Below are 14255 nucleotides of genomic sequence, written 5' to 3' on the forward strand. Positions count from 1 at the left end.
TTTTATTAGCTCATAACCTGATAGTAACCTGCCAATACCAACTAGTTTTATTAGCTCATAACCTGCCAGTAACCTGCCAATACCAACTAGTTTTATTAGCTCATAACCTGCCAGTAACCTGCCAATACCAACTAGTTTTTTTAGCTCATAACCTGATAGTAACCTGCCAATACCAACTAGTTTTATTAGCTCATAACCTGATAGTAACTTGCCAATACCAACTAGTTTTATTAGCTCATAACCTGCCAGTAACCTGTCAATACCAACTAGTTTTATTAGCTCATAACCTGCCAGTAACCTGCCAATACCAACTAGTTTTATTAGCTCATAACCTGCCAATACCAACTAGTTTTATTAGCTCATAACCTGCCAGTAACCTGCCAATACCAACTAGTTTTATTAGCTCATAACCTGCCAGTAACCTGCCAATACCAACTAGTTTTATTAGCTCATAACCTGCCAGTAACCTGCCAATACCAACTAGTTTTATTAGCTCATAACCTGATAGTAACCTGCCAATACCAACTAGTTTTATTAGCTCATAACCTGCCAGTAACCTGCCAATACCAACTAGTTTTATTAGCTCATAACCTGCCAGTAACCTGCCAATACCAACTAGTTTTATTAGCTCATAACCTGATAGTAACCTGCCAATACCAACTAGTTTTATTAGCTCATAACCTGATAGTAACCTGCCAATACCAACTAGTTTTATTAGCTCATAACCTGCCAGTAACCTGCCAATACCAACTAGTTTTATTAGCTCATAACCTGCCAGTAACCTGCCAATACCAACTAGTTTTATTAGCTCATAACCTGATAGTAACCTGCCAATACCAACTAGTTTTATTAGCTCATAACCTGCCAGTAACCTGCCAATACCAACTAGTTTTTTTTAGCTCATAACCTGATAGTAACCTCCCAATACCAACTAGTTTTATTAGCTCATAACCTGATAGTAACCTGCCAATACCAACTAGTTTTATTAGCTCATAACCTGATAGTAACCTGCCAATACCAACTAGTTTTATTAGCTCATAACCTTATAGTAACCTGTCAATACCAACTAGTTTTATTAGCTCATAACCTGCCAGTAACCTGCCAATACCAACTAGTTTTATTAGCTCATAACCTGATAGTAACCTGCCAATACCAACTAGTTTTATTAGCTCATAACCTGCCAGTAACCTGCCAATACCAACTAGTTTTATTAGCTCCTAACCTGCCAGTAACCTGTCAATACCAACTAGTTTTATTAGCTCATAACCTGCCAGTAACCTGCCAATACCAACTAGTTTTATTAGCTCATAACCTGCCAGTAACCTGCCAATACCAACTAGTTTTATTAGCTCATAACCTGCCAGTAACCTGCCAATACCAACTAGTTTTATTAGCTCATAACCTGATAGTAACCTCCCAATACCAACTAGTTTTATTAGCTCATAACCTGCCAGTAACCTGCCAATACCAACTAGTTTTATTAGCTCCTAACCTGCCAGTAACCTGCCAATACCAACTAGTTTTATTAGCTCATAACCTGCCAGTAACCTGCCAATACCAGTGCTGGTGCTGATGGGAGGAAGACATTCTCAATACATTTAGAGGATCTCATGGGATCACTAGAAACTACATTCCAATGTTTGTTATCAGAGAGCAGGAAGTCTGTCCTGGGTCTCCACCATGTGCTGGAGAACAATGGAACATGAAGCTAGTCTTTAGCGTCTGCTTCCTGTGTGTCTCTGCTAAGGGACCATTTCTAGAATGACTTGATGTGAATGAGACTTGTTTTGTAAAACGTCAGGAGTCGTCAGATGGTGTTCAGTTACTGTGTGAAGTTGTCTTTGATGTGATATGTGTAGGATTGTGAGTTAACTAGTTAGTAAAGCAAAGATTAGCATGCAGACCCTGTGTCTGTGGCAGAGCTAATGTTGGTTTACAGGTTGATCACTGCTCCTAATATCATTATCAACAGAACGCGATCACTGTAACAGAACCAACACATCTTCATAAAGTTAAACAGTTCTATCATAGCATCAAGTTTAACTAATCTCAGGTAAAGCCCAGTTGTTGTTACCACTTCCTTGAAGGAGTTCAGTTGTTGTCCTGCTGGAGGGAAGCTGGTGTCTTCTCCTGTAGTTAGCACCTCCTGCTAACTGTGGTTGCTGGTTCTGCAGGCTGAGGAGAAGAAGATGAAGTTGATGTTTCAGGAGTCCTTCTTACAGCTCCTGGTTGTTCCTTTTGTCCAGACTGAGGAGCTGGTCGCTCAGGTCTGTGATGGTTTTCCTGCTGGTTCAGGAAAAACACAAAGAAGTTCTGTGAGGCGTCGTTTCCCTGGTCCGTCCTGGAGGAACTGTCAACCACAACAACAACAACAACAACAACAACTATATAACAGCTATTTGAAAAAGTCATGAAATATAATCAACGCTAGTTTCAACTCCCGAGTTAAAATTCAATATAAGCATATGTGCATCTGAAAAACCTGTTTCCCTCTGCAATAAAGTTTTTTCTGTGCTGTGTATGTAGAATATCAGCAGTAAAATAGCATGTGGAAGCAAAGTGTGGCAGACGGGTTGAAAGTACGTGTGTCAGAGTCATAAGAAGCAGCCTGGCTGGACCAACGTCGTATTATTGAGGATTGTGTGACTCTGTCAGCTCTTCAGGAGTCTGATGGCCGTGGAGAAGAAGCACCGCTCTGATCTGCTTAGGTTTCCATTGAACCATTTATTTTGTTACTTATTTTATTGCTGTTATCGTAAAAATGTGTGTACTTTATTTATTATGCATTTCTTAATCTCTTTGTTTTAGTATATTTTATTATATTAAACCACTTCCGATTCAGATTCCTAATGGCGTTGCTGTTTTACATTTGCTTTACTTCTCTGTAAAGCTCAGTGGGTTGCCTTGTGTCTGAATGCTGCTAGAGTAATACACTCGCCTTGCTTTTATTAATGCCTCAGTTTATAATACATTTTCCTTATTGTGATCACAAAAGTAATAGATCCAGGTAAAAAAGCACATCATCGGAAAGCAGCAGATCTATTGTTCCCTTTTAAAAATCCATCATTCGTGTGTCATATAAATGTGTCTTGATGTTTAACAGATGTTCCTCTTTTCCCTCCACAGCGTCGATGATGTATCAGTATTTTGTGAAAATTGTTCCAACCATTTATGTGAAGACTGATGGAGAGGTGAGTCTGAAGCTTCAGCTTGTTCTTTGTGGGGCAGCAGCAGTGATGAACAGCTGAGGATCTAATGTGTGTTTGACTTGGTTTTAGGTGTTGAAAACCAACCAGTTCTCCGTCACCAGACACGAGAAAGTGGCCAACGGGCTGATCGGAGACCAGGGGCTGCCAGGGGTCTTCGTTTTGTACGAGCTCTCCCCCATGATGGTGAAATTCACAGAGAAACACAGGTGAGCAACCCACAATGTAAGAAACCCAACATTTAGGACTAAAGATTTTCATGCCAAATCTGTGTTTTTAATCAATAAAATCAATCTTGCTAATAAATGAAAAAATATATTACATATTATTGATGGGGGTGAAAATAGTCGGGTGCAGTGAGGATTGGGTGGCAGTTGACGGCAGGGGCCTCGACGACCCGATCCCCGGACATGGACTCTGGCTTTTGGGACATGGAATGTGACCTCGCTGGGGGGGAAGGAGCCCGAACTTGTGACGGAGGCTGAGAGATACCGTCTAGATATAGTCGGGCTCGCCTCCACTTACAGCTTGGACTCTGGAACCCAGCTCCTCGACAGGGGCTGGATACTCCACTTCTCTGGAGTTGCCCGCGGTGTAAGGCGGCGGGCTGGAGTGGGCTTGCTTATTGCCCCACAGCTCAGCCGCCATGTGTTGGAGTTCACCCCGGTGAACGAGAGGGTTGCGTCCCTACGCCTACAAGTAGGGGACAGGTCTCTGACTGTTGTCTCGGCCTATGCACCGAACAGCAGCTCAGAGTACCCAACCTTCTTGGAGTCCCTGGGAGGGGTGCTGGATAGTGCCCCAACTGGGGACTCCATTGTTCTCCTGGGGGACTTCAACGCCCACGTGGCCAATGACAGTGAGACCTGGAAGGGGGTGATTGGGAGGAACGGCCTCCCCGATCTGAACCCGAGTGGTGTTCTGTTATTGGACTTCTGTGCCAGTCACAGCTTGTCCATAACGAACACCATGTTCGAGCACAGTGGTGTCCATAAGTGCACGTGGCACCAGGACACCCTAGGCCGGAGGTCAATGATAGACTTTGTGGTCGTGTCATCTGATCTCTGGCCGTGTGTCTTTGACACTAGGGTAAAGAGAAGGGCAGAGCTGTCAACTGATCACCACCTGGTGGTGAGTTGGATGCGCTGGACTGGGAGGAGGCCGGATAGACTCGGCAGGCCCAAACGTGTTATGAGGGTCTGCTGGGAACATCTGGCCGAGCCCTCCGTCCGCGCAGTCTTCAACCCCCACCTCCGGGAGAGCTTCTCACAGATCCTGAGGGAGGCTGGAGACATTGAGTCCGAGTGGACCATGTTCTCCACTTCATTGTCGAAGCTGCTGCTCGGAGCTGTGGCCGCAGGGTCTCTGGCGCCTGTCGTGGCGGCAATCCCCGAACCCGGTGGTGGACACCGGAAGTAAGGGATGCCGTCAAGCTGAAGAAGGAGTCCTACCGGGCACTGTTAGCTCATAGGACTCCTGAGGCAATCGACAGGTACCGGCAGGCCAAGTGAGCCGCAGCCCGGGCTGTGGTGGAGGCAAAAACTCGGGTCTGGGAGGAGTTCGGAGAGGCCATGGAGGAGGACTTTCGGTCGGCCTCGAGGAAATTCTGGCAAACCGTCCGGCGCCTCAGGCGGGGGAAGCAGTTCCCCACCAACACTGTTTACAGTGGAAGTGGGGAGCTGTTGACCTCAACTGGGGACATTGTTGGGCGGTGGAAGGAATACTTCGAGGACCTCCTCAATCCCACCACCACGTCTTCCATTGAGGAAGCAGAGACTGGGTTCTCAGAGGTGGACTCGTCCATTACCCAAGCTGAAGTCACCGAGGTTGTTGTGAAGCTCCTCGGTGGCAAGGCACCGGGAGTGGATGAGATTTTCCCAGAGTTCCTTAAGTCTCTGGATGTGCAGGGACTGTCGTGGCTGACTCGTCTCCGCAACATCGCGTGGCGGGCGGGGACAGTACCTCTGGACATGCAGACCGGGGTGGTGGTCCCTCTCTTCAAGAAGGGGGATCGGAGGGTGTGTTCCAACTACAGAGGGATCACACTCCTTAGCCTCCCCGGGAAAGTCTATTCCAGGGTACTGGAGAGGAGGGTCCGGCCGTTAGTCGAACCTCGGATCCAAGAGGAACAATGCGGTTTTCGTCCTGGTCGTGGAACACTGGACCAGCTCTATACCCTCCACCAGGTGCTTGAGGGTTCGTGGGAGTTCGCTCAACCAGTCCACATGTGTTTTGTGGATCTGGAGAAGTTGTTTGACCGCGTCCCTCAGGACGTCCTGTGGGGGGCGCTCCGGGAGTATGGAGTCCGGGGTCCCTTGTTGAGGGCTGTTCGGTCCTTGTATTCCCGGAGCAGGAGTCTGGTTCGCATTGCCGGCAGTAAGTCGGACCTGTTCCCTGTGCACGTTGGCCTCCGGCAGGGGTGTCCTTTATCACCGGTTCTGTTCATCATATATATGGACAGAATTTCTAGGCACAGCCGGGGGCCGGAGGGGGTCCGGCTTGGGGACCACAGAATCTCATCTCTGCTATTTGCGGATGATGTGGTTCTGTTGGCCCCATCAAACCTGGACCTTCAGCGTGCACTGACGTGGTTCTCAGCCGAGTGTGAAGCAGCTGGGATGAAGATCAGCACCTCTAAATCCGAGGCCATGGTTCTCCACCAGAACAAGGTGGCTTGCACCCTCCAGGTCGGTGGAGTGCCCTTGTCCCAAGTGGAGGAGTTTAAGTATCTTGGGGTCTTGTTCACGAGTGGGGGAAAGATGGAGCGTGAGATCGACAGGCGGATCGGTGCAGCGTCTGCAGTTATGCGGACGTTGTATCGGTCCGTCGTGGTGAAGAAGGAGCTGAGCCAAAAGACCAAGCTCTCGATTTACCGGTCGATCTTCGTTCCTCCCCTCACCTATGGTCATGAACTATGGGTCATGACCGAAAGAACGAGATCCCGGATACAAGCGGCTGAAATGAGCTTCCTCCGTAGGGTGGCTGGGCGTACCCTTAGAGATAGGGTGAGGAGCTCAGTCACCAGGGAGGAGCTCGGAGTAGAGCAACTGCTCCTCCACATCGTGAGGAGCCAGCTGAGGTGGCTCGGGCATCTATTTCGGATGCTCCCCGGACGCCTCCCGAGGGAGGTGTTCCGGGCATGTCCCTCCGGTAGGAGGCCTCGGGGCAGACCCAGGACACGCTGGAGAGACTATGTCTCTCTATGGCCTGGGAACGCCTTGGGGTGCCACCGGAGGAGCTCGAGGAAGAGTCTGGGGTGAGAGAAGTCTGGGCAACTCTGCTTGGACTGCTGCCTCCGCGACCCGGCCCCGGATAAAGCGGTAGCCAATGGATGGATGGATGGATGGGGTGAAAATAGTTGTAATTAAATTTATTGTAGAAGTAAATCTTGAGGGACCAGATCTGGTCAAATATAGCTGATAATACATTTGCAGTAATTGGACATGTTTTCTAAGTTGTGAAAATATTTCATTGCACATGTGTGTGGCTCTCAATTAAAAAGAAAATGTACTTTTTCCCACTCGATTTTGTATACTTTCTTTCTTTTTAGGTCCAGTGTGTTCATCCACTATGTCCAAATGAGTAAATGATTCTAAAATCACATGGGTGAGGTTGTGCAGCAAAACATTCAGCTTAAACTGTCAATCATGTTGAAATATAGAGATAAAAGCAAAAGTAGTTCAAAGCGGCACATTTGCCCCCGGACTCCAAAGTGTTAACTATAATAATTGTATTCAACTAATAGACATGAATTGAATTGAAATACCAGAGGTACTGGTCCACACAGAATGAATAGAAAGAAATGTGAATGTCAAATAAGGCAGGCTAAAAACGAGATCACAGATAATCAGTATTAATATGTACAAAGCTTAATGGTGACTAATAGAAGTACAAATGATCAAGAACGACCTGCATGGAGGCGAACAGCAAATATGAGGATTTGATGTTCGTGAATATGAAGATTCAGTTTTCATCATATATTTCTGGGTACCTTCTGGGATTTAGGAGTGGCTGTGGTCGTCTCTGTGGCAAAGTTTCAGCTTCTTTAATGAACAAAGCATGTTTGCAAGGTTTCCTGTCAGTGTACATTTCTAAACAACATTTTAAATGTTACAATCATTGACCTTGAATTGTTTGTTGCCTATAAAGTCCTGTTTTAATGTGTCTTCTAGGTCGTTCACACATTTCCTAACAGGAGTCTGTGCCATCATTGGAGGAGTCTTTACAGGTCAGTCACTCAGCAGCACGAGTCACACCCTGCTGGTCGAGAGTGGGATTACATCACCTTCTGCCTCCTCAAGCAAACAAGAACAGCATGGAGAATGTGCTCACCAGCAAAACTTTCTAAACAAACAAGAACAGCAGTATTTCCATGGAGAATGTGCTCACCAGCAAAACTTTGTGAAGCACGTTTGAAAACTCTAATTTTCAAACGTAATTAGAGGGCTCTAATTCAAATATTTCAGTTCAAGGTTTGAAGACGAGTGAAATGAAAGGACAACTGATCTCAGGGGTTACAATCTGAATTATAGTGAGAAAAAAATTATTTGATCACTTTTGTACTTTTTAAAAATGTTGTTTTTAAATGGAAAGCTTGATTTCATTAGTTTTGTCTGATCAGATGGTTTTGTAGCCGGAGTCTCTTGACAGTAAGCATTTCTTTTAACTTTAACCAAATTTTGCACGCTCATCAAGACTAGTGAAAAATGTAAGAAAATGTAAATATTAACCCGCAGAGTTCCAAAATGTGCTCTCTAGTGCCACCTAGAAATGCTAACACGGCCACCACGGCCCATAAGAATGTCGTCTGGAGATCAAACCTAAACTCAACTGTTCGTCTCATCCACACCTGAGAATCACGTCTGATACCTCTGACCTAAACCCAACAGGAAGTCTGACATTTGCCTTTCAAATGAAGATTTTAACCCCAAAAAAGGCCCTCGTGCAAATGCTATGACCTCTGAGGGGCGATTCAATGTATTCAATCAACATTGAGTCGGATGGAGCAAAATCGTGTGGCTGCGTCAAACAGCGCCTCCTAGTGTCTAAAGTTTACGTCTGACTGCTTCCAAACCCTCTCAACAAATGTTCATTTGATCCAAATATCTGCCCCAAAACTGTGGATTCAGAGGACGCGTTTCCAAAATATGTCTATATAGTCCATCCTCTCTTCCACTCTGATGATGTCACCAACTGCAGGTGGTCAGAACACTGATGACATCATTCACGCCCAGGATTGCGCAATATCATGTTAATCATGTGAGCACTTAACCTGCATGCCCCAAACTCTTTTGAAATAAAAGTCTTTATCTAAATGACAAACTTCAAAATGTATATCAAGTGTTTAGTTTTGCTAGGGGCGAGATTACTTTCAAAATAAAAGCCCCCATTTTTTCCTTCCCAAATAAAAGTCCTTGTTTATTTAAAACAAGCAAACTGGATATTACATTGTTAGCTAGGCTAGGGGTGAGCCGGCATTCAAAATAAAAATCCCAAACTCCTTCAAAATAAGTCCTTGTTTATTCAAAATTACACCGGAGCCCTCAAAAATATACAATTTAAGGATTAACGAGATTCATATTTAGTTGGCTTTCAAAATCAAAGCACCCCACATTTTGTAAAATACAAGTCATTTTTTGTTGAAACCATTAAAATGTGTATTTGATGAATATTGAAATGGGCCAGAGGCAGCAATGTTGTTCTGCCCATACTAATAACACCTATTCTTACTGAATGTCCCACTGTGTCCCTCCTGTAGTGGCCGGGCTGATCGACTCGCTCATCTACCACTCTGCCCGGGTCATCCAGAAGAAGATAGAGCTGGGCAAGGCCTCCTAACAGCGCCCCCTGCTGGCCTCCTGCTGCAACACAGAGAGAGGGAGGAGTCTGACGTCACTGTCCTGTCCTCTGAAGGACAGTGAGACAAACCCAGAGACACGCAGGCTTTAAACCCTTTGAATTCCTCCGGGAAGACTTTTTTCCTTTTGGCCTCTGAGACGGAGAGATTGTCCGTGGAGCTCAGCAGAGGACGCTCAGTGTTCCAGAAGCTTCTTCCATGTGCAGCAGTACGAGAGCCAGACTGGGACGCCACCTGGTGGCTTCTTTAACTTCTTTCACCTCATTACACAAACTATCCATGGAAACACACTGACTTTTCTGTGAAGGAATCAGCGGAGTTGAAAATGTGAAGGCTTCTCTCTCAGTCAACAAATCTCATGAAAAGCTGCTCACTGGTCCAGCAGACCTGGAGGGACGCTCCAGACCACATGGACCAGCATTTTTTACTCTTCGGGACAAATCTGCAAGTTCAAACCAGATTTTTCATGGGATTTGTGGATGGGAACAGTTGACATGCAGACAGCCTGATTGTCTCTTTCCAGATGTGGAGTCATGGGTTCTGGTCACAGTGGTTCTCCACTGCGCTTCACATGGTGTCAATGGGAAGGTAGTGTAGGGTTAGTATGGTCCCTCACAGCCACAGTACCTGGGTACTGGGACTTGATCCAGCACATGAATATCCACATTGAGAAGCAACACTTGTCAAGCTGCTCAGTCCTTCACAGAGACATGTGAAGGACTGACATCACTAGAAATGACCATCAGAAAGTCCAAGCTTTGTCTCGTGTGTAGGGTGTTGTTGTTCTGATGGAACCCTTTGAACTGGACCAGCACCACTTCACTTCCTCCAGTGACCCCATGTTGTCCTCCTCCAGACCAGCCCCCCCTCCTCCAGACCAGCCCCTCTTCACTTCCTCCTCCAGGCCAGCCCCCCCTCCCCCTCCTCCTCCAGACCAGCACCACTTCACTTCCTCCAGTGACCCCATGTTGTCCTCCTCCAGACCAGGCCCCCCCTCCTCCAGGCCAGCCCCCCCTCCTCCAGACCAGCCCCCTCTCCCCCTCCTCCTCCAGACCAGCCCCCCCTCCTCCAGACCAGCCCCTCCTCCTCCAGGCCAGCCCCCCCTCCCCCTCCTCCTCCAGACCAGCCCCCCCTCCTCCAGACCAGCCCCTCTTCACTTCCTCCAGTGACCCCATGTTGTCCTCCTCCAGGCCAGCCCCCCCTCCCCCTCCTCCTCCAGGCCAGCCCCCTCTCCCCCTCCTCCTCCAGGCCAGCCCCCTCTCCCCCTCCTTCTCCAGACCAGCCCCCCCTCCCCCTCCTCCTCCAGACCAGCCCCCCCTCCCCCTCCTCCTCCAGACCAGCCCCTCCTCCTCCAGGCCAGCTCCCCCTCCCCCTCCTCCTCCAGACCAGCCCCTCCTCCTCCAGGCCAGCCCCCTCTCCCCCTCCTTCTCCAGACCAGCCCCCCCTCCCCCTCCTCCTCCAGACCAGCCCCCCCTCCCCCTCCTCCTCCAGACCAGCCCCTCCTCCTCCAGGCCAGCTCCCCCTCCCCCTCCTCCTCCAGACCAGCCCCTCCTCCTCCAGACCAGCCCCCTCTCCCCCTCCTCCTCCAGACCAGCCCCACTTCACTTCCTCCAGTGACCCATGTTGTCCTCCTCCAGACCAGCCCCCCCTCCTCCAGACCAGCCCCTCTTCACTTCCTCCTCCAGACCAGCACCTCCTCCTCCAAGCCAGCCCCCTCTCCCCCTCCCCCTCCTCCTCCAGGCCAGCCCCCCCTCCCCCTCCTCCTCCAGACCAGCCCCTCCTCCTCCAGGCCAGCTCCCCCTCCCCCTCCTCCTCCAGACCAGCCCCTCCTCCTCCAGGCCAGCCCCCCCTCCCCCTCCTCCTCCAGACCAGCCCCTCCTCCTCCAGGCCAGCTCCCCCTCCCCCTCCTCCTCCAGACCAGCCCCTCCTCCTCCAGGCCAGCCCCCCCTCCCCCTCCTCCTCCAGACCAGCCCCTCCTTCTCCAGACCAGCCCCCCCTCCCCCTCCTCCTCCAGACCAGCCCCTCCTCCTCCAGACCAGCCCCTCCTCCTCCAGGCCAGCTCCCCCTCCCCCTCCTCCTCCAGACCAGCCCCTCCTCCTCCAGCCCCCCCTCCTCCTCCAGCCCCCCCTCCCCCTCCTCCTCCAGCCCCCCCTCCTCCTCCAGACCACCTGAAGCTCCCTGATGAGATCATCTGTACAGAATCAACCCAAAAGAAAAGAGTAGTGAAGACAAGGTGCTTCTGTTTTCCAGCATGGAATCAGTTCTTGTTTCCGTCAGGCAGGAGTGGCCACAGTGGGTCCTGGGGGAGGGTGGGGGGGGGATAGCCACAGTGGGTCCTGGGGGGGGGGCTTCATCACACCTGTACCTATAATGATGATGTCATCAGCAAGGTTGTGAAAAAGCCCAACAACAATCAGCTGTGCTGCAGCTGGGAGGAGCTCCAACCTGCAGCCCCCCCCCCACCTGAGGTCAAATACATGCTGTTTTCAGGATTGAAAGGATAAATGTATTTTGAATCTAAATAAAAAAATGAAAAACCCCAAAAATGGTGAAATGTATAAATAAGTGGTCTTAACTGGAGAAAAAACTCCCAATAAAGTTAGAACACAAAAATTCTGAATCAAACTCTAGAGAAAATGTAATTTTGTTCATTCAGATTTTATTACAACATAAAAGTAATTTTAACATTGTTTTTCATGAAAATTGACTGGAAAAAGCCACAAAATGTTTCTCAATGTCAATACGTCATGAAACAATAACTCAGTGAATGGGATTTAAGTGTTTCTAAAAAGTGTCAATAGAAAAAGAGCAAATTGTCATTGTAACAAAAATAAAATCTATTTGAGACCATTTAAGGTAAAATTTGGAATACTTGTTGAAAAAACTGCTTTTTGTGTTCTATGAATTCAGTATATGATCTTTAGATTTAAAATCCTGCACAGAGTGGCTTTCAAAAGGCTTTCTCATTTACCTGGTGGCCAAAATGTAAAATATCCCTGAAGCCAAATGGAAACTTGTTTCAGGACACATCCAGTTCTCTCTCTCTTTAAAAACTGTTTTCACTCCTGATGTGGACAACTGATAAAAGTATTCAAATTCATTCACATCCATGTTTACAACAGATGTTTAGTTTGAATAGGAAACCTTCTTTTTGAGACGTGTCCTTCAGTGGAACCAGGCAGCAGTTTGGTTTACTTCTTGTATCAGTGTCCAGATGTACTTCTTGTAAATAGTGTCCAGACGTACTTCTTGTAAATAGTGTCCAGATGTACTTCTTGTAAATAGTGTCCAGACGTACTTCTTGTAAATAGTGTCCAGACGTACTTCTTGTAAATAGTGTCCAGATGTACTTCTTGTAAATAGTGTCCAGACGTACTTCTTGTAAATAGTGTCCAGACGTACTTCTTGTAAATAGTGTCCAGACGTACTTCTTGTATCAGTGTCCAGATGTACTTCTTGTAAATAGTGTCCAGACGTACTTCTTGTAGTGTCCAGACGTACTTCTTGTAAATAGTGTCCAGACGTACTTCTTGTAAATAGTGTCCAGACGTACTTCTTGTAAATAGTGTCCAGACGTACTTCTTGTAGTGTCCAGACGTACTTCTTGTAGTGTCCAGACGTACTTCTTGTAAATAGTGTCCAGACGTACTTCTTGTAAATAGTGTCCAGACGTACTTCTTGTAAATAGTGTCCAGACGTACTTCTTGTAAATAGTGTCCAGACGTACTTCTTGTATCAGTGTCCAGACGTACTTCTTGTATCAGTGTCCAGATGTACTTCTTATACATAGTCTCCAGACGTACTTCTTGTAAATAGTGTCCAGACGTACTTCTTGTAAATAGTGTCCAGACGTACTTCTTGTAAATAGTGTCCAGACGTACTTCTTGTAAATAGTGTCCAGACGTACTTCTTGTAAATAGTGTCCAGACGTACTTCTTATAAATAGTGTCCAGACATACTTCTTGTAAATAGTGTCCAGACGTACTTCTTGTATCAGTGTCCAGACGTACTTCTTGTATCAGTGTCCAGACGTACTTCTTATACATAGTCTCCAGACGTACTTCTTGTAAATAGTGTCCAGACGTACTTCTTGTATCAGTGTCCAGACGTACTTCTTGTATCAGTGTCCAGACGTACTTCTTATACATAGTCTCCAGACGTACTTCTTGTAAATAGTGTCCAAACGTACTTCTTGTATATAGTGTCCAGACGTACTTCTTGTATCAGTGTCCAGATGTACTTCTTGTATCAGTGTCCAGATGTACTTCTTATACATAGTCTCCAGACGTACTTCTTGTAAATAGTGTCCAGACGTACTTCTTGTATATAGTGTCCAGACGTACTTCTTGTATCAGTGTCCAGATGTACTTCTTGCATCAGTGTCCAGATGTACTTCTTATACATAGTCTCCAGACGTACTTCTTGTAAATAGTGTCCAGACGTACTTCTTGTAGTGTCCAGACGTACTTCTTGTAGTGTCCAGACGTACTTCTTGTAAATAGTGTCCAGACGTACTTCTTGTAAATAGTGTCCAGACGTACTTCTTGTAAATAGTGTCCAGACGTACTTCTTGTATCAGTGTCCAGACGTACTTCTTGTATCAGTGTCCAGATGTACTTCTTATACATAGTCTCCAGACGTACTTCTTGTAAATAGTGTCCAGACGTACTTCTTGTAAATAGTGTCCAGACGTACTTTTTGTAAATAGTGTCCAGACGTACTTCTTATAAATAGTGTCCAGACGTACTTCTTGTAAATAGTGTCCAGACGTACTTCTTGTATCAGTGTCCAGACGTACTTCTTATACATAGTCTCCAGACGTACTTCTTGTAAATAGTGTCCAGATGTACTTCTTGTATCAGTGTCCAGATGTACTTCTTATACATAGTCTCCAGACGTACTTCTTGTAAATAGTGTCCAGACGTACTTCTTGTATATAGTGTCCAGACGTACTTCTTGTATCAGTGTCCAGATGTACTTCTTGTATCAGTGTCCAGATGTACTTCTTATACATAGTCTCCAGACGTACTTCTTGTAAATAGTGTCCAGACGTACTTCTTGTAAATAATGTCCAGATGTACTTCTTGTATCAGTGTCCAGATGTACTTCTTATACATAGTCTCCAGACGTACTTCTTGTAAATAGTGTCCAGACGTACTTCTTGTAAATAGTGTCCAGACGTACTTCTTGTA

General features: G+C 46.8%; 1 protein-coding gene across 1 annotated transcript in view; it reads left to right on the plus strand.

Moving 5' to 3' along the window:
- Nucleotides 1–9723, plus strand: part of ergic3 (ERGIC and golgi 3) — a 43081-nt gene extending 33358 nt beyond the window's left edge. The window contains exons 10-13 of the mRNA XM_080522263.1: nucleotides 3127–3191; nucleotides 3279–3415; nucleotides 7379–7434; nucleotides 8965–9723. Of these exons, the coding sequence (XP_080378389.1) occupies nucleotides 3127–3191; nucleotides 3279–3415; nucleotides 7379–7434; nucleotides 8965–9044 (338 nt within the window). The 3' untranslated portion in view covers nucleotides 9045–9723. The remainder of the gene's footprint in view (nucleotides 1–3126; nucleotides 3192–3278; nucleotides 3416–7378; nucleotides 7435–8964) is intronic.
- Nucleotides 9724–14255: the final 4532 nt, after the last annotated feature.

Source organism: Blennius ocellaris (genome assembly GCF_963422515.1).
Source record: "Blennius ocellaris genome assembly, contig: SCAFFOLD_59, whole genome shotgun sequence".
Lineage (NCBI taxonomy): Eukaryota > Metazoa > Chordata > Actinopteri > Blenniiformes > Blenniidae > Blennius > Blennius ocellaris.